At 37.5% G+C, this 18,451-nt stretch overlaps 1 protein-coding gene across 2 annotated transcripts in view; it reads right to left on the bottom strand.

Moving 5' to 3' along the window:
- Positions 1-18,451, bottom strand: part of EPB41L5 (erythrocyte membrane protein band 4.1 like 5) — a 160,765-nt gene that overhangs the window by 103,752 nt on the left and 38,562 nt on the right. For both annotated transcript variants that reach the window (XM_081095458.1, XM_081095459.1), the window contains exons 4-10: positions 11,331-11,373; positions 9,060-9,138; positions 7,829-7,873; positions 7,622-7,674; positions 4,303-4,423; positions 4,083-4,170; positions 3,218-3,306 (exon numbers count right to left, since the gene is read on the bottom strand). In XM_081095458.1, coding sequence (XP_080951584.1) covers positions 3,218-3,306; positions 4,083-4,170; positions 4,303-4,423; positions 7,622-7,674; positions 7,829-7,873; positions 9,060-9,138; positions 11,331-11,373 — 518 coding nt within the window. The remainder of the gene's footprint in view (positions 1-3,217; positions 3,307-4,082; positions 4,171-4,302; positions 4,424-7,621; positions 7,675-7,828; positions 7,874-9,059; positions 9,139-11,330; positions 11,374-18,451) is intronic.

Here is an 18,451-nt window from a genome sequence, read left to right as displayed (position 1 = left end):
TTGGAAGTGTAAGAGAATTAACACTCAAGGACTGAGTAAATAAATGCCCCAGCTCCCTCACCCAGTGAGGGGCAATTGTAAAGGTGTTCCATTCAAGTCTCTCAAAGAGTCCCTAACAGAGACACCTGGATGCAAAAACAAATGGAATACTATCTTCAACTTTTTAAGAGGAAATAATTTTCAACCTAAAATTCTATTCTCAGCTCAATTATCAAGAAAGCATAAGAATATAACATTTTAAGGCATCCAAGGATTCAAATAATTTACTTTCCATATCCTTTTATCAGGCAGTTACTTGGGGGATATATATATATATATATTTTTTTTTTTTTCAGAAAAACAAAAGCAAAGAAAGGAAAATATGGGAAGAGGACACAGAATCCTAGCTGAAAACAGAAAATGGAAGTCCCAAGATAAAAATTGTACAGCAGTTTGGAGAGCAAACAGTTCCCACTGAAATATAATCATTTCATATAGCCCTTGAGAATTTGAAAGAACTTAAGGAGACCACAAAAACAGGTAATTTAAAGAGATGTGTGTGATGCTGTACATGACATTGGAGGAGGGGGAGCCAAGAGCTCTAGGAAAAACAAAAAGGTACATGGAAGGGAAATGTAATCCCACTTGTGAGTTCAAGGATTTCAGGTTTGATCAGGAAAAGGACAGAGATAGCAGTACTGCACAGATCTCTACTGAGGTGTTAGGACAGGCTGCACGAGCGGAAGTCCTTCACAGCAAAACAGGCAGAGACAAATGGCACAGAGCCCCCAGCAAGAAGGGGAAGAAGGTATGGGGACGGCCAGAAAAGAGGGGAATCAGAGAGGGGCTTATGTACCTAGGCAATGGCATTCAGCAGCAAGGGGGGAGTGTCTGGGTCAGAGAGCTCTAAAAGGCAGTAGTGGTTTGGAGTCTTTTATAGCTACAAGATTTACCTTATCTATAGCTAGTAGTTTTTAGTGGGATATGCAAAGAAGACAGACTCTAAATGGCTGAAAATATACTTAACCCTGACCAGTGTTCCCACTGGTTAGAACATCGACCCATGCACCGAGGGGTCTGCAGCAGGTTCAATTCCAGTCAAGGGCATGTACTGGGTTGCAGGTTCCATTCCAAGCCCTGGTCAGGTTGTGTGCAGGAGGCAACCAATCAATGTGTGTGTGTGTGTGTGTGTGTGTGTGTGTGTATGTGTGCACGCGCGCGTGCACGCATCTCCCTCTCTCACCTCCCATCCACTCTCTCTAAAAAACAATGAAAAAATATATTATTAGGATATACATAAAGCAAATGGACGTGTAAGAAGTTGAGTTTGGTGCTGAGGGCTTTGAGCTAACGGTCCTCACATGCTATGAAGAAGTAAACAACATAAGAGCCAATACACAGGGCCATGTTAGCCCACGTTTACACCACCAGTACACTGCTCAAAGCTGTGACACTTCTGACACAGATCCAATAATGTAAACGCTATTTTTTGATTTTCAGCTTTAGACAAAACCTGGAGAACTTAATTATGATTATGAAATCCAACTTATACACAAATATAATTTAAGTTTGGATAATAGAAGTTGGGACACAGAAAGAGCATAGCTTAAAAGGAGACATAAAAGTATTAATATCTTCCTCTCACACAATAAGGAGTAGTGAGTAAAAAGACTGCCTATGGCAGTGGTCAGCAAACTGCGGCTTGCGAGCCACATGCGGCTCTTTGGCCCCTTGAGTGTGGCCACGAAGTTTCAATCGCACTGTACGTGCAGACCCGCATGTGGTATTTTGTGGAAGAGCCACACTCAAGGGGCTGCAGTTTGCCGACCACTGGCCTATGGAATAAGAAATAGCAAAAATAGTGACACTGAGGCAGGACAGTAAGAAGCTAGGAAAATTCCTTGGCAAGTAGAATAGGGAAGCTGAGCACACAGCTGAACAAACTGGATGGGCACTTTACAAACAGATACAGGTCACCTCCCTACAGACAACAGCTAGGCCTCAGCTGTATTTCAGCTCCAGGCCCAGGAAAGCAGCAAACCCAGATGGGCTATGCCAGGACCAGCTGCAATGACTAATGGCCCCTGCCCTGGTGGACACCACGACCCTGAAGGGCACATCTGGGAAAGGTGATGTATAATCTGTGGAAGTCTCCCCTAAGACCTCCCCTAAACTCCCAGCCTTTGAAAATCCTCAAAACAAAGGACCCAACTTGTGCTCCCCATCCCAGAGCATACCCAAGCTTTCCCTTTCCCCTTTGCTTCCCCCACAGGCATGTATCTTCTAAACCAGTGGTTCTCAACCTTGGTTGCACATTAGAATCACCTGGGAATCTTTTTAAAATCCTAATTTCTGGGCCTCAGGTGATTCTAATGTGCAGCCAAGGTTGAGAACCACTGTTAAACAGTAAGATTCCCCAGAGACTTGCAGCCAGGGGAAATGGGCAACAGCAGCTCTTCCCAGGCTAACCCCCTGCACCTGTCTCCAAAGACTCTTTCTCTCTGACTTTCCAGTGAGCCAGAGCAGCCCCACCTCAGCTCTCCTGTTGCTTCTTCTATCCTAAGCCCTTCCTTGTTCCACTCCCCCCAGCTTTAATAAATGTACTCTCAAAATCACCTGCAGGCCAGCCCTAGTAGAACATACCTACATGTGAACATTTAACATACCTAGAAATACATAATACTTACATTAGAACAGCAGTTCTCAACCTGTGGGTCGCCGACCCCTTTGGGGGTCGAACGACCCTTTCACAGGGATCGCCTAAGACCATTGGAAAACACGTATAGAATGACATATTGTTTTTGTGATTAATCACTATGCTTTAATTATTTTCAATTTGTAACAATGAAAATACATCCTGAATATCAGATATTTACATTAAGATTCATAACAGTAGCAAAATTACAGTTGTGAAGTAGCAACGAAAATAATTTTATGGTTGGGGGTCACCACAACATGAGGAACTGTATTAAAGGGTCGCGGCATTAGGAAGGTTGAGAACCACTGCATTAGAACATGTACTTTGACATACCTTGGAACTAATGGAAAATGCAGCTAGAAGAGTTTTAAAAATTGCCCCTGGGTTGTGAAACTAAAGAGGTAGGATTATGACAGGAGACAGTTTCAATTAATTTATAAACTTTTCAGAACTATTTGTTTTCCAAATTCTATTTTGTGTATTAACTTCATATTAAAATACAAAACAACAATAAATATCTTTGACACTGACTCTACTTACCAAAAAAATAAGCCAATTTTGGTCTCTCCTTCAAAAACAAGAACTCCTGTTGGGGTTAGTCCCAAACTATAGTCATTCCCGTCTCGAGCCTAATTTAAGAAACGGGAAATGTGTTAATTTATTTGCATAAAATAGGCTTCACATTTTCATACAATTGCTTAATTTTATTTTCACGTTGAATTATATTAATTATTCACAGGTAATATTAATATGCAAGGTATTTTCAACAGTTAGAGTTTCCAAAACAACATTCTCAGGAGAATTAATGTGTACATTTAGTTCATTGAAACACTACAGGTTAAGGTATGTCTTCACTGAAAATAGTTACACTCCCACTACAACAAAAGCTCTTTCCAGATTCTTCTCACATTCTATTCACCACTTAAATCACAAATTTTGAAAAATAAAACTGCCTTTCTGGGAAAATTTAGCTACTCAAACTAAAAATAACTTAAATCACTATACCAGCAACAGTTTAACAAAGTCCTCTCAAGTTACAGATTTTCAACTTTGCTTCCTAAATTACTTTAATTTTTATAGAGCCTTCTTAGCTTACATGATATGAGACTATATCAATGTGAAGTGAAAGACTAAAAAGTGGTTTAAAATCTTTAATAAGTAACAGCTTAAAAGGACAGACATACTTTTGGGAAATTTTGGTTGTTTCTCTTCTTTCTTATATTAACCTTTATGTGAGATTCTTAACATTCAGTACTTAATCTCAGCCTTTATAACCACCTACCTCAAGTACCTAGTACTAGCCCATACAAACCCCATAGCCTCTCTCACATGAAAAAATTTCATAGTCACCTTGTATCTTGAAGGAATAAATTTTTTAATAAAAGTATCACAATATAATGCTTACCTTGACCACATGCATATCAACCCCATACATTTCTAGCCATTTGGCTTTATTCAGATAATTGGTTTCAGCTTGTGCTGGTGTCTGACCTCTGAAATAAAAAATAATATTTTTTTAAATAATAAAAATGTAAAATTAAGTCTATACCAAGTACAGAAATAGAAGAAAATATAAGATCACTATCATGGTGATGTTAAGGAAAGTGTGGTCAAATATCAAGTACCTGTATTCCTTCCATTTCTCAAAAATAGCCAACTCCATCTCTTCAGTCTGAATGGGCATGAACCTGAACTCAGTTACAAGTTCAGGACTATGCTCAGCAAGATCACAGTCACCAAGTTCAGCTACAAACATAAGTTTTACAAAGTTATATTTTGTTAACAAGTTTATTTCCTGATGAATCTTTCTTTAAAACCAATTTTATTAAAAAGTACTGCTAGGATTAGAAAGATTCTTTCTTAAACAACCAGGAATTCATAACACCCAAACCTCCCAAAAATAAATGTAGCTTATTACACTTGTGATTTATCTGTCTATACACACAAATCACGTATTTCTGTTTGGTGGTGTATTTCTGATTAAATGTCTTCAATTTATTCAAACCTTATTATAATGCTTAACCTTTGAGAACCTCTTTCTAGACTTCCACAGAGAAATACATTTGACCTTATAATGAATAAATAAGAATATTTAGCAATCCTTAACACTTAGCTGGCATCTGTTAAGAACCTAATATGCAAAGAATGTGAAATAAATTATTAATCCCAAAGACATAACAAAGAAAAATTGCTAAAAAGTATTTGGGGAAGGAAGGCAGTAGGAAAAGAACTGAACAATGCACAAACATATATGTACTCATCTGTGCTGAGCTCTGAACTGTGGGTTTGGGGGAAAAGGGAAAACATTCTAGTTTTCTATACTTAAGAATGTTTTCCTTTAAAATAATATTTTACTCATTAAAAATGAAAATATTTCGCCGGGACCGGTTTGGCTCAGTGGATAGAGCATCGGCTTGCGGACTGAAGGGTCCCAGGTTCGATTCCGGTCAAGGGCATGTACCTGGGTTGCGGGCACATCCCCAGTGGGAGATGTGCAGGAGGCAGCTGATCGATGTTCCTCTCTCATTGATGTTTCTAACTCTCTCTCTCCCTTCCTCTCTGTAAAAAAATCAATAAAATATATTTAAAAAAAATGAAAATATTTCCATTTTTATTTTAAAAAATCTAGCTGTGGAGAGAAAAAATACATGAGAACTACATTGAGATAATCATACAAATGATAACATTATTTATTGAGCACCCACTCTAAACACATATTACAAATATATTGTCACTTAACTTCCTTGAAGATTTTATTACACCCTTTTATTGCTGAAGAAATTGCTCTTTTGTCTGGACTACAGTGACTTTAAGGAGCTCTAAACCAAATCTGCTATATAATGTTGTTTAGAATGTTTACTAAAATGGTTCAGAAAAGTGAACTTGAGAGTATGAGAAAAAGCTAATAACAACTACCCTAATAAAATATAAAATCATTGCCGAAACCGGTTTGGCTCAGTGGATAGAGCGTCGGCCTGCGGACTGAAAGGTCCCAGGTTCGATTCCGGTCAAGGGCATGTACCTGGGTTGCGGGCATATCCCCAGTGGGAGATGTGCAGGAGGCAGCTGATCGATGTTTCTCTCTCATCGATGTTTCTAACTCTCTATCTCTTTCCCTTCCTCTCTGTAAAAAATCAATAAAAAATATACTTAAAAAAAATATATAAAATCATAAATGAAACAAGAAGCTCCTTTTATGAAGATGGAAGTAATACTTCAGCAAATTTATTTTTAAGAACCTTAAGAATTAATAGGATTTGATAAACTATTAGGCAGGAGACAAAGAGAGATGCATAGGACAAAACATAAAATTTTAAGAAATCCAAACTAATGGTGCCATGGATGAAAAGTTCAAGAAAAAATTTTATTTAGGAAAGAAATATAAGAAGAATTAAGAAATAATGTATTAGTCACATGTACCAATCAAACATTAAGTAATTAGTAAACACTACTCTGAATAGTGTTTTATTAAATACACAAAAATGTATAAAAACCATATTTTCAAGAAGCATATACTTTGCTTGTCATGAAAATTACACAATATGACAAAGACAGACCAGCTGATGGAATATCCTATATAATAAAAGGGTAATATGCAAATTGACCCTAACGGACCACTGGGAACAAACGGTTGCTATGACACGCACTGACCACCAAGGGGCAGACGCTCAGTGCTAAGGATGTCCCACCGAGGGCTCCCGGGCTGCCAGAGGGATGTCTGACTGCCAGCTTAGGCCCGATCCCTCCCGGGGAGCAGGCAGACATCCCCCGAGAGGTCCCAGACTGCGAGAGGGCACAGGCTGGGCTGAGGGACCGCCCCCCCCCCCCAAGTGCACGAATTTTCATGCACTGGGCCTATAGTATGGTATAACAGATATTGAAAATGATAGCTCTTCAATAGATCAAAAAATTTTAGAATTAACAACTTCATATAGGAATCAATAAAATGTAAAATACGTGCTTTCAAGAAAGATGCACGCAGTTATATACTTCTGATTGTTACAATGCTAGAAGCATAGCATTTCCAAACTAGTATCGTTAATATTCTGCAGACGAGAAAAGTTTTAATTTGTAGACAGACTATGATAGTAGATGGAGATGGATAGGTAACAATTATCCTAGAGGTATATTTTTGAAGTACAGAAATTTCGTCCATTCACAATCCTTCTATCAATAGGAAAATATGCTTTCTTAAATATTGGAAGCACAAAATGAGCAAAATATTAGGTTTATCATGAAAACATTAACATTTTAGTATTATTATCTTTACAATGGCAAATAAGTGCTACTGATCTTAGAGGGATTGGAGATAAATATAGAATCAGCCCCCTCACCCAAAGCATAAAATTATAATCAGAATTTTTTTTCCATTTTGTGAACAAGTACTGAAATTAATGTTTTATAAGAATTTCAATTTTTTAGAAGAAAATTCCTAAATTTAACACTATATGATTAATGTAACAAGGTACAAGATTTGAGTTTTTCATTACTCTCATTTACTGAAAAAAATACTTTTTTATCCTTAAAATAGCCATCAGGAACTTTTAAATACATGCTAAGTATTTCTTTCATGTATTTGTTTTTAAGAATACTACTAAAAGCAAACCATATAGCTGTGGCAACTTTCTAATATATAACTGTATTCTTTTTAAGGAAAAAAATAGCTGATGGCCAAATATAACATTTATGGAATTATCAAGTAGACTGTAATAATAATTTGAAAACTTATAGACAGAAAAAGCACAAATTAAATGAAAGGCACGAGAAAGAAGGCAATGTTCTAAAACTTGTGTAAGTAAAGTCAGAGTTGGATATTGATACAAATTTACACAAAATCAGTGCTGCTTCTCCCATATCATTTTGAATCTCCTGAAATTCTTTACCTAACCATACACTGAAAATAGTTATGCTTTACTCCCAATAATCAACATGAGAACTGCTTACCTTGCAGATTATAAGCTGCCAACTGAACTGCTGTATCAAATGGACACTCCAATCTGAGACCAAACACAATTGGTTAAACAATTTCACAACCTTCAGTTAAAGAGAAATGGAAATATATACTTTATGCTGGCCATTTCTTTTTCATAATTAGCTATAAAATGATTTTTCAAAAACATTTTTAAACTACTCAAAGAAACTAATACTCACTTTCCACTGAGAATATCTTGTCTTAATTGAAGAACAAATAAATACCTAAGAATAACAAAAGGCACAAATTTAACTGAAGTGAACAATTTTACCCTTCTAATTTGGAAAGAAACATTCTTAATTATACAACTTTGCCCAAAATAAAGTCTATAAAAGAAAAAAGGGACAATAAGCATCAGGAGGATGGTAGCATGTCTGTAAGATGACAGCAAAAAACAGCCTAGCCGGTGAGGCTCAGTGGTTGACCGCCAACCTGTGAACCAGAAGGTCACAGCTCAATTCCCAGTCAGAGCACATGCCTGGGTTGTGGGCTCGATCCCCAGTTGCGGGGAGAAAGGAGAATGTGCAGGAGGTAGCCAATCTATGATTCTCTCTCATCATTGATGTTTCTATCTCTCTCTCTTGTCTCTCTTCCTCTCTGAAATCAATTTTAAAACATAGCAGGCACAGAATACATACAGTAGAAAGAAAAGATTTAAGGCAAAATACTAAGAATGAGCTCTGTGAACTGATTTAACTGTGCTTTGACAATGCAGCCATCCCATATGTGAAAGGATACTAGCATGCATATAACTGAATACTAGCTATAATCTCATTGGCAGAGTAGTCAAGAGCAAAGTCCTCCTGAAGGGATTCAACAATTCAATATTTTACTTAATAAATAGTAAGTAGAATGAGTCATGGATTTGGGGAGGGATTTGTAATATCATCTATTAAGAAATACCAGGAGGGCAAGAAAAAGTAAAAATAGGTATATATAACCTACTTAAAGTTTATTCAAAATTATTCAAAACAAATTAAAATCTAACATTTTTTATTAATCAATGGCATTTCAATAGGTAAAGCAAATCAGGAGCCTACTTGAATAAACTCTCAGTGGCCAAAGATAGATCATTTTGGACATCAATAAACATGGCAATGTATTTAAACACATCAGCCCCGTTTAAAATCCATGAGTTGATAATGACACTTAAAAAAAGAACTCACTAGTTACCTTTGGAGGATGCTGGGGAACTAACTCTTTATTTTGAAAACTGATTAAAAAAAAAAAAAGGAAAATAATCCTACACTTAAAAAGCACTATCCCAAATGACAGTCTATTGTCTGAGGTCTGTTACAAAGGCAAGGAATACATTTCATTAGCTATCTATAAACTGGAAAGAATTATGGACAATCTTCCAATATTTTAGCTAGCCTGACTAAACTTTACCCGTGTTCAACTATGTCTTACCGGGTTAGCTCTTCACGAAGATTATTTGGTTCCGAGGAATAAAACTTAACTCGAAAATGCAGACAATAGGGTGAACCAACTGCCATTAAAAAAAAGAAAAAAAGCTTTAATTTTTATAACTATTTAAATAATAAGAATTTACAGTCAGTAAATCTGTCAAAAATCCACTGAACTGGGGACAAAAGATAACAGGTTTTAATATATTTCAGTTTACAGTGTAGGTTTGATTAAACCTAATACAAAAAGAGCTATCTTTTTTTGAACTATACCATCATACAGTACTATTAAAATAATCTGTCTTCCTAAGAATAGATAGCTCTAATTTAATTCTAACAGTTCAGGGCCAATATCTATCTATACTAATAAAAGGGTAATATGCTAATTAGACCGGAATTTTTCCGGACGACCTTCCGGACAAAAGCCATGGTGGCACTACCGAGGCAGAGGTGGTTAGGGGCGATCAGGCTGGCAGGGTAGAGCAGTTAAGGCGATCCAGCCGGCAGGCAGGTGAGTGCTTAGGGGCCAGCGGTCCTGGATTGCGAGATGGATGTCCAACTCCCCGCAGGGATCAGGCCTAAACTGGCAGTCAGACATCCCCCAAGGGGTCTCAGATTGGAGAGGGTGCTGGCCAGGCTGAGGGACCCCTTTGCCCCCATGCACGAATTTCGTGCACCTGGCATCTAGTATACATATAATAGCCTAAGCGACCGTTACAACCGATTGACCAAATGATGGGTCGACCAGTCGCTATATGCACACTGACCACCAGGGAGCAGACTCTCAACGCAGGAGCTGCCCCGTAGTAGTCAGTGCACTCCCACAGCCAAACTCCCATGGCCAACTTCCTGCAGTCCTTCCTGTTGGCCAGCCAACCTCCCGAACCTCCCCGCCTCCGCCCCCGGCCGGCCCCTATTAGCCCTGATTGGGTGGGTCAGCCAGCCAACCTCCCGTGGGGAGGGATCCTGATCAGCCCGATCGCTGGCCAGGTCGAGGGACCCCACCCATGCACAAATTCGTGCACCAGGCCTCTAGTATCAAGTAAAAAAGTTCTGACTGAGCCCTGACCAGTATTCCTCAGGTTTAATTCCCAGTCAAGGGCATGTACTTGGGTTGCAGGTTGGATCCTGGGGCCCAATTGGGGCAAGTGCGGGAGGCAACCAATCAATGTGTCTCTCACATTGATGTTTCCCTCCTCTCTCTCTCTCTTTCTTTCTATATCCCTTCCTTCCTCTCTCCCTCCCCGCTCCCTGTTCCTCCTCCATCTCCTCCTTCTTTTTCTCTTTTCTCTCACTCCTTCTCTCCCCCCTCCTCTGCTCTCTCTAAAAATCAATAGAAAAAGTATCCTTGGGTGAGGATTAACAACAACAAAAGTTCTGACTGTGCAATCTGACAGCCCTGACAATCTGCAGAGCTGTATTTCTTAAAAGCACAGAGGAACACTTATGTTATTAATTGTTCATGGCAAATCCTCCCATACACTTTCCAATTCACTTCACCTACTTCGTTAACATCTATATTTTCAGTGGTTCCATTATTTAGTAACGACAAGAGTTGCAATGCCCTGAAATCTGTTACTATACAGGATAAGGTATACTAAGGATTGAATACTAAGGTATTTTCCTGACTACTGATAGGAATAACACTGGCATTTTATGTGAAACGCTTCTTTTCACTGTTCTTAATTTTTTAAAAAGTTACAGCTTTGCCTAACTGGTGTGGCTCAGTGGTTGAGCACTGACCTATGAACCAGGAGATCACGGTTCAATTCCCAGTCAGGGCACATGCCCAGATTGCAGGCTGGATCCCCAGTAGGGAGCATGCAGGAGGCACCAATCAATGACTCTCTCTCATCATTGATGTTTCTATGTCTCCCTGTCCCTTTCTCTCTGAAATCAATCAACAAAAATATATATATTTTTTAAAGTCACAGCCTTAAAGCCTCAAAATATTTTTCACAAAAAGCTGGACAAATGCCAAACAAGAAAATTCCAACATAAGAAATTACTAAATAAAGGTTAAGCATCTCATGGGAACTTAATCTCATTTGCAAGCTGCAAGGCTTTCTCCTGGAAACAAACTGTAAGGCACTTCAATCTAATTACCATCAATCCTATATAATTTAGAATCAGTATTCCAGGTTTAAATTATTTTTAGAAAGTAGAAATGCTAAGAAATTAATCTGAAACGATTGTTAAGTCCTTACTATTAGAAATAACTTATAATTATATATAATTCAATTTCTATTTTTTTCACAATTTTTTCAACACTTACTTTTAACTTGCTTTTTGATACTCTTTGTAACATCCAACCAATGCTGAAAACAAAAAAATTCAGTTGTTAAGCAGATGACAGAACTTAGCATTTTAATTATTAAAAGTTTAATTTTCATCATGCTTTTACTGTAATCACAAGGAAATATTTCACAAGAGAAAAAAGAGTGAAAATGAGCAGAAGGGTTATCTACACAAAATCCATAGTAAGCTTATGAATAGAAATGAGCAAAAAAAGACCTAAAACCAAATATATGACTTCTTAAAATATTACCTTTACTCTCAGTAACAAAGATAGTCTAAATTTTGCCCTTAGTTCTAAGAAAAAAAAGAGAGACTCACAACTATTAAAATTTGACAGAAGAAAAGTTATCTTCATGTTCCATATTCTTATAATAAAAATAAGATTTATTAACAGATCATGACCCCATATTAGGTGCAATAATAATGCCATGTCTATTATACAAAACTAGAGGCCCAGTGCATGAAATTTGTGCACAGGAGGAGGGTTCCCCTCAGCCCAACCTGCACCCTCTCCAATCCAGGACCCCTCGGGGGATGTCCGATTGCCGATTTAGGCTGGCAGTCGGGCATCCCTCTCACAATCCGGGACCTGACTGCCTGATTGCCCCTAACTGCCCACCATGCCAGCCTGGTCACCCCCAACTGCCACCCTCTGCCAGTCTAGTTGCCCCTAACTGCCCCCCCCCGCCAGCCTGGTCACCCCTTATTGCCTCCCCTGCTGGCCTGGTTGCCCCCAACTGCCCCCCTTGCCAGCCTGGTCACCCCACACAGCCTGTTCAGTCGTTTGGTCGTCCCTCACTAACCCCCCTGCTGGCCTGGTCGCCCCATGTAGCCTGCTGTTCAGTCATTTGGTCGTCCTTCATTAACCCTCCTGCCACCTGGTTGCCCCACACAGCCTACTGTTCAGTCGTTTGGTCGTCCCTCACTAACCTCCCTGCCGGTCCTGTCGCCCCAGGCAGCCTGCTGGTCATTACTATTACTGTGACAGCATCCTGGACAATTTGCATATTCCTCTATTATTAGTATAGATAGACCTAGCCAGTTTTACTCACTGGTTAGAGTGTTGGACCACAGATTGGAGGGTTGTGGGTTCAATTACCAGTCAAGGGCATGTACCTCAGTTGCAGGTTGGAGCTTGGCCTGGGTCAGGGCACATGAGGGAGGTAGCCTATCAATGTGTCTCTCTCATATAGATGTGTTTTTCTCTCTCTCTCCCTCCTCCCTCCCTTCCATTCTCTCTAAAAATCAATGGAAAAATATCCTTGGGTGAGGGTTAAAACAAACAAACAAAAAAAGACACTACTCAGAACAGCCTGCACAATAAAATTAGATTTTCTCATAATCAAGGCCATATTTATTAAGTGAAGCAGTCTTTGCCCCTCTATTTAACAAATAAAAAAATGTTAATATCGTAACTAGCATATTTCTGGTTTCATGAGTAACAGCCTTTTGATACCTGTAACCTCTTCACTCTCAAATGTCCATAATATAAACAGACCTAAGAACCAATTCCAAAGACTTCCACTCTAAACCATTCCCAGCTTACTTCTCCTGCATTAATCCTTTTACAACACCAAGTCCTAACAATGACAGGAGGCATGCATCCAACTAAGATATACATAATAGTGTTCTCTCCAGCATGCTTACAATTCCAAGAACCCTAAAGGAAAAGAGTGCTCTTGTGCTAACTAGTTCAGAGCGAAGGAATCCAGTTTCAGAAATCCAGATAGACAAAGAGTGGGTACACAAGGCTGCATTGTAAACAGACTTGTAACAATTTGCTTTTCTTGCCAATTATTTGCCCTAGCCTGTTCTCATTCTTTCCCAAGATCCAAAAGTAAAATTCACAGAACTACTAGAATGCCAGCAAAGTACCTCTGCACGTTGAAATAAGATGGTCAGTAAACATTTTCAAAGGCAATTAAATACTGTGCAATATTTTCTCTGGATTCCAAGTGTGTAGGCTACTTAGTTAGCTGTCTCTCGTTTTTTAAAAAATTCAGTTGGACTCCACATTTAAACATATTTCAATCTAACAAATGTTCAGTTTACATAGACCTCTATTAATAAAATGCTAGGCCAGCCAGTAGGCATAACATAATTCAATATATTAGCAGAAAAGGTTTCAATCTAGGACATCAAAAATTCCATCCATCATGGTCAATATTCAATATCCAAAAATCCCAGATTAAACTATGCAAAATATTTACTACAGCCTGATGTCAACTACATACTAGGTGTAAAGTAAAATTAGTTTCCATGCCCCAGATTTTTCTCCCCACAACCATGGACCTAGGAGTTGCCCTTTCTTCAGGTTTTACCTATTATACTGCAACAAACAATTTTATGGTTAGTCACCTGGGCAGCCTCTTGTAGCCTTAGTTTTAGGGAGACTCTCATACACCATGAGTGCAAATTAGCACAACCATTCCAGGAGGTAATATGACAATAGCTTTAAAAAAATAATTATGAATGTGTTCTGATTTACCTACAAGGAATTACATCAGGGAAAGTTAAGACAATTTATATATCCAACTGCCTACATAAAGTATTGCAATATAATAAAACAGCAGGCAACAATTAAAATGAATGCAAGCAAATACTTAAGATTCTAGAAAATTACTTACAACATACTGTTAAATTTTAAAAGCAGGCTATAAAATATTATAAATTATTTTTGTCAAAAGGTACAAATTTGTATATATAGTCATGCGCTTTCTTTTGGACTGAGACAATCTATAACAAAATAGTAACAGAGTCGTTATCTAGGTGGTTGAGATTACTGGTGGTACTTTTTTCTTTGTTGTTTCCTATATTTTCAACTTACTCTACCAAGAGCACATATTACTTGAAACAATAATCATCGACCCCCTTACTTAAATATTTTATGTAACTAATATATTCATATCGTTTTATTTTTTTGATAACATTAAAAGGTACATGGTCAACAGTCCTTTCAACATCTGCAACAAGCCAAGGCCGTCCCCCCCATATACCCAATTTCTATCATCACACTCACAAACATACCCCCCAAGGTGTTATTGGTTTCTGATTCTTTCCAGAATTTCTTCAAACAGAGAAGAAAAAACAACTGTGTGTTTGTGCTGATAAAGAGTAAAGAACATTAACAGCAGACTGACAATCAACAGGCTAAATATAAATTTTGGCAAAATAAACTTTGAGGAATATAAAAAACATTAATACAAGACAGACCACTTACTATTTCAAGAACCACCTAAAATCTTTACTTAGACAATTATAACTTAAATTTCATCCAGTTTAAGAAATTTAGGGCTAGTCTCATAAATACTCCTTAAATCTCTAGTTTGTTTCCTACTAGTCTAAGCAGCACAGTAAACATAAAATCATCCCAGTGAGATAAAGGATCAGAGTTTTTCCCCAAGTAGGCATTTTAGTCTCTTTTCTACCTGCATGGAATAGCTTTCTAATATCAGGCACATCCCTGAGACAACCCAAAATTCAGATAAAGCACCAAACACATTTTAAAGTGAAATTTAGGAGCTGGGGGAGTTCTGGGTGAAGTTCTGGGGAAGGTCTGAGCTCATGTTTGTATATTCTCAAGTCTGTTTTCTTTCATCTCCTCCACATTCCAAGCCCAGGGACTGGAAAATGCAGAGCTCAGAGACAGGCACTGAGAGTAGTTTTCCTTGATTCAGGCTCTTTAGGAGTTGAGTTTAAATTACATCAGAAGATAAAGGTGAGAGCATGCAGATATATATACATAGCTTTGTATGTTTGGTGTGAAATGAATATGGTTCTCTTTCCTCATGGTACTTTAAAAACTTCCTTCTAATTTCCTACTTTTAAAGTTTGGCTGATAAACTTTTATGCCAAAGGATGTGGAAAGTCAGATTTCTTTTGATGCTATTAAGCTGGGCATGAAAGATTTATTTACTTGTATGTCTTAAAATATAAATAACATATAATCACAAACACAACAGACATAATTAAATCAAACAAAGAATCACCTAGGGAGCTTCCAAAACCCTAACATACACACACCTTCATCCCAGGCACTATTGCCAAATAATCTGTAAACAGCTCTTCAAATGATTATCTGATTTCTAACTGCCTACATTACTTTGCTAAAGAAAAGCACCATATTTTGCTTAAAAAGCCAAGACCACAAAGCAGAGAAGCATTAGTCATCTTTCAAAATAATTTCCTCTGCAAAAAATATTTCTCCTGTGAGTAGTAGAAGCTTATGTCCTGAGTTAAAGGACTGATTTAAAGCATATTTAATCATATTAAACAGTTAATAAAATGTTTTTAAAAATCTATGCTATGAAAACAGAGGGCCAATATATTGCATTGCTGTAATCTAACTGAACACAATTCAGTTTAGTGTCGATTCCATTCTAAATACTTCCTGAGTAATTACTTTTTTGGCATTAACAATTTGTGATATAAAACATTCTAAATTTATTACTAGTATACTCTCTTAGGATTCTTGTGGAAATGCAGGCAATTAGGTAGGATATAAAGACACTCTTCAGAAATAGAGCACATGATCTACTTTGGAAATACGTTTTTCACAGACCCTCCTCATTTAGCAAATGTGTGTGCTACAATATATACATATATATATTTAATATATTCATATTTATTTATATATATTTCTCACTTCCCACTAGTTTACTGAATCCTATTTGTGTTAAGTTCTCAGGTACAACCTAATGCAATCACCTCCCAACAGTGATAATTTTGCCTCCTCCTTTCTAACCTTTATAACATCAATAACTACATTTGCTTACTACTATTATGAAATTACACAACAGCCCTAACCGGTTTGGCTCAGTGGATAGAGCATCGGCCTTCGGACTGAAGGGTCCCAAGGTTCGATTCCGGTCAAGGGCATGTACCTTGGTTGCAGTCACATCCCCAGTGTGCAAGAGGCAGCTGATCAATGTTTCTACCTCTCTATCCCTCTCCCTTCCTCTCTGTAAAAACTCAATAAAATTTTTTTTTAAAAAAAGAAATTACACAACAGTGGTAATAATGAGCATCTTTGTCACATTTCTGTCTTAAGTATGAAAGCTTCTATTGTTTCTCTATTAATCTACAATTATTATGGTTTTTTAAAAAAAATAATTAAAAATTAGTATAGAAAGAGAGCAGAACCCTGAGCAACCACCAGGTCTACTCTCCATAGGTGCTGCCTGTTGGCCCTGCACCCAGTACCACCCTTGAATATGGGCACACCTTCCAAAGGTTGGCTAAACCTACACAGAGAGAAATGTCAATTCCATACAGGCCAAATTCCATTAGGTTTATTCAAGGTGTTATGGGGTAAGAAAGAAAGGGCTTAACAGGCCACAAAAAAAAAAAATACACGATCAGAATTCTAGAGTATTATGCTATCTACTCAACCTCAGATGTGTGAGGTCGGCAAGCCAAACTTACAGCTCACCACATTATGCGTACAGTACCTAAAATAGCTGAATCCTAAAATTGTGACAAGAATTGCCTCTTACCTTCTTAGCTCAATGGTCTCGGATTTGCTACTGTTGTAGCCTCCAGGTGTGCACTTACAAAACATTTACCCAATGTTCCACTGGACAATTGTTTTCTAGCTCTCAGCTATTCTAGCTCTAACATCTCCGTTTCTATTTGTGTTGAATTTTGTCTTTAGACTAAATGCCATAAACTTCAACTAATCAAGTTACACATCTTATTTTCTAAAGATTTTAGTTTCAATCTTGTTGAATGTCGTTTCACTTAAGTATACAAAAAAGCAGTAACAGCATAAATTAGTTAACCTGTTCAGAATTGGCACACATCACATCACCTCACCTCACCTCACATTCCATGGCCAAAAGCAAGTCACATAGCCAAACCTGATATCAACTGAACAAGAAAGTATAATCCCCTTATAAGCAAAGGCAAGAAACAATCCCATGATATACTTACCATATATAATAAATTTCATCAACTGATAGTGAATCATCTTTGCATTTCTGAGAATAAACCCCACTGGATTATAATGTATTATTTATACTTTCAATAGGCTGCTGACATTTTATTTAGGAGTTTTACATAGAAAACAAGGGAAATTTAAAATACACATATAAAACAAACCAATACAAGTTATCAAGTCAATTTGAGGAAAAGGCAAAATATAACTACTACTGACATGTTGAGTTCTTTTTCCATATTTTCCAAATATTAGGAGAAATACTATCTATGTTTTCCTTTACTGAAGCCTAAGTGTCTACATTCTAACTCATTCTTTTTTAAAAACCTAATTGGACCAGTTAAAATTCTAATCTATAAATATGAAAATTTTAAAACTTCAAGCAGAGGTCACACACATATAGGTCAGAGGGTTGAATCTTGGCCTAGAGCCATGTTTTACTTGGCCCACACTATATTTTTCTTATTTCTTTAAAAATAATTTTATTATGAAATATTCACAGAAAGTTGCAATAACAAGAGGTCCTGTGTACTCTTTATCCACCTTTCCCCAATGCTTACATCTTACATAACTATAGTACAGTATTAAAATCAAGAAACTGACATTAGTACAATTTGTATACTGTAAGTCCCCACTTAACGTTGTTATTGTCAACAGGTTCTTGGAAACTGCAACTTTAAGCAAAATGGCATATAACAAAACCAATTTTACCATGGGCTGATTGATATAAATAAGAATTAAGTTTAAACACCATATTTCTGGTCATAAAAACAACACTAAACTTCTAAATAAAGACCCCAAACATTTCTAATATTTAACAGTGAAATAAATGTGAGCTACACATACATTTAAGAAAGATAAATAAAAACACATAAAATAATTACTTTCCAACATGCTTATTCCAGTTCAGTGTCACAGGTGGCCAGAGCCTGTCCAGGCTGCTCAAGGTGGGACTCCACCTGGACAGAAGTACTCACACACACACACACACACACACTCAGTCACTCAGACTAGGATAATGTAAACACACCAATTCACCCAACTTGCACATTTTTGGGCTGTGGGAGGTAACAAAAGAAAACCCATGCAGACATGGAGAGAGCATGCAAACCACACAGACAGTGGCCCTGGCCAGCAATTATTGTTGTTGTTTTCTCATCAAT

Source organism: Myotis nattereri (genome assembly GCF_964212035.1).
Source record: "Myotis nattereri genome assembly, chromosome: 7".
Taxonomy (NCBI): Eukaryota; Metazoa; Chordata; class Mammalia; order Chiroptera; family Vespertilionidae; genus Myotis; species Myotis nattereri.
The sequence above is the reverse complement of the archived record's forward strand: the minus strand, read 5'-3'. Positions and strand labels throughout refer to the sequence as shown.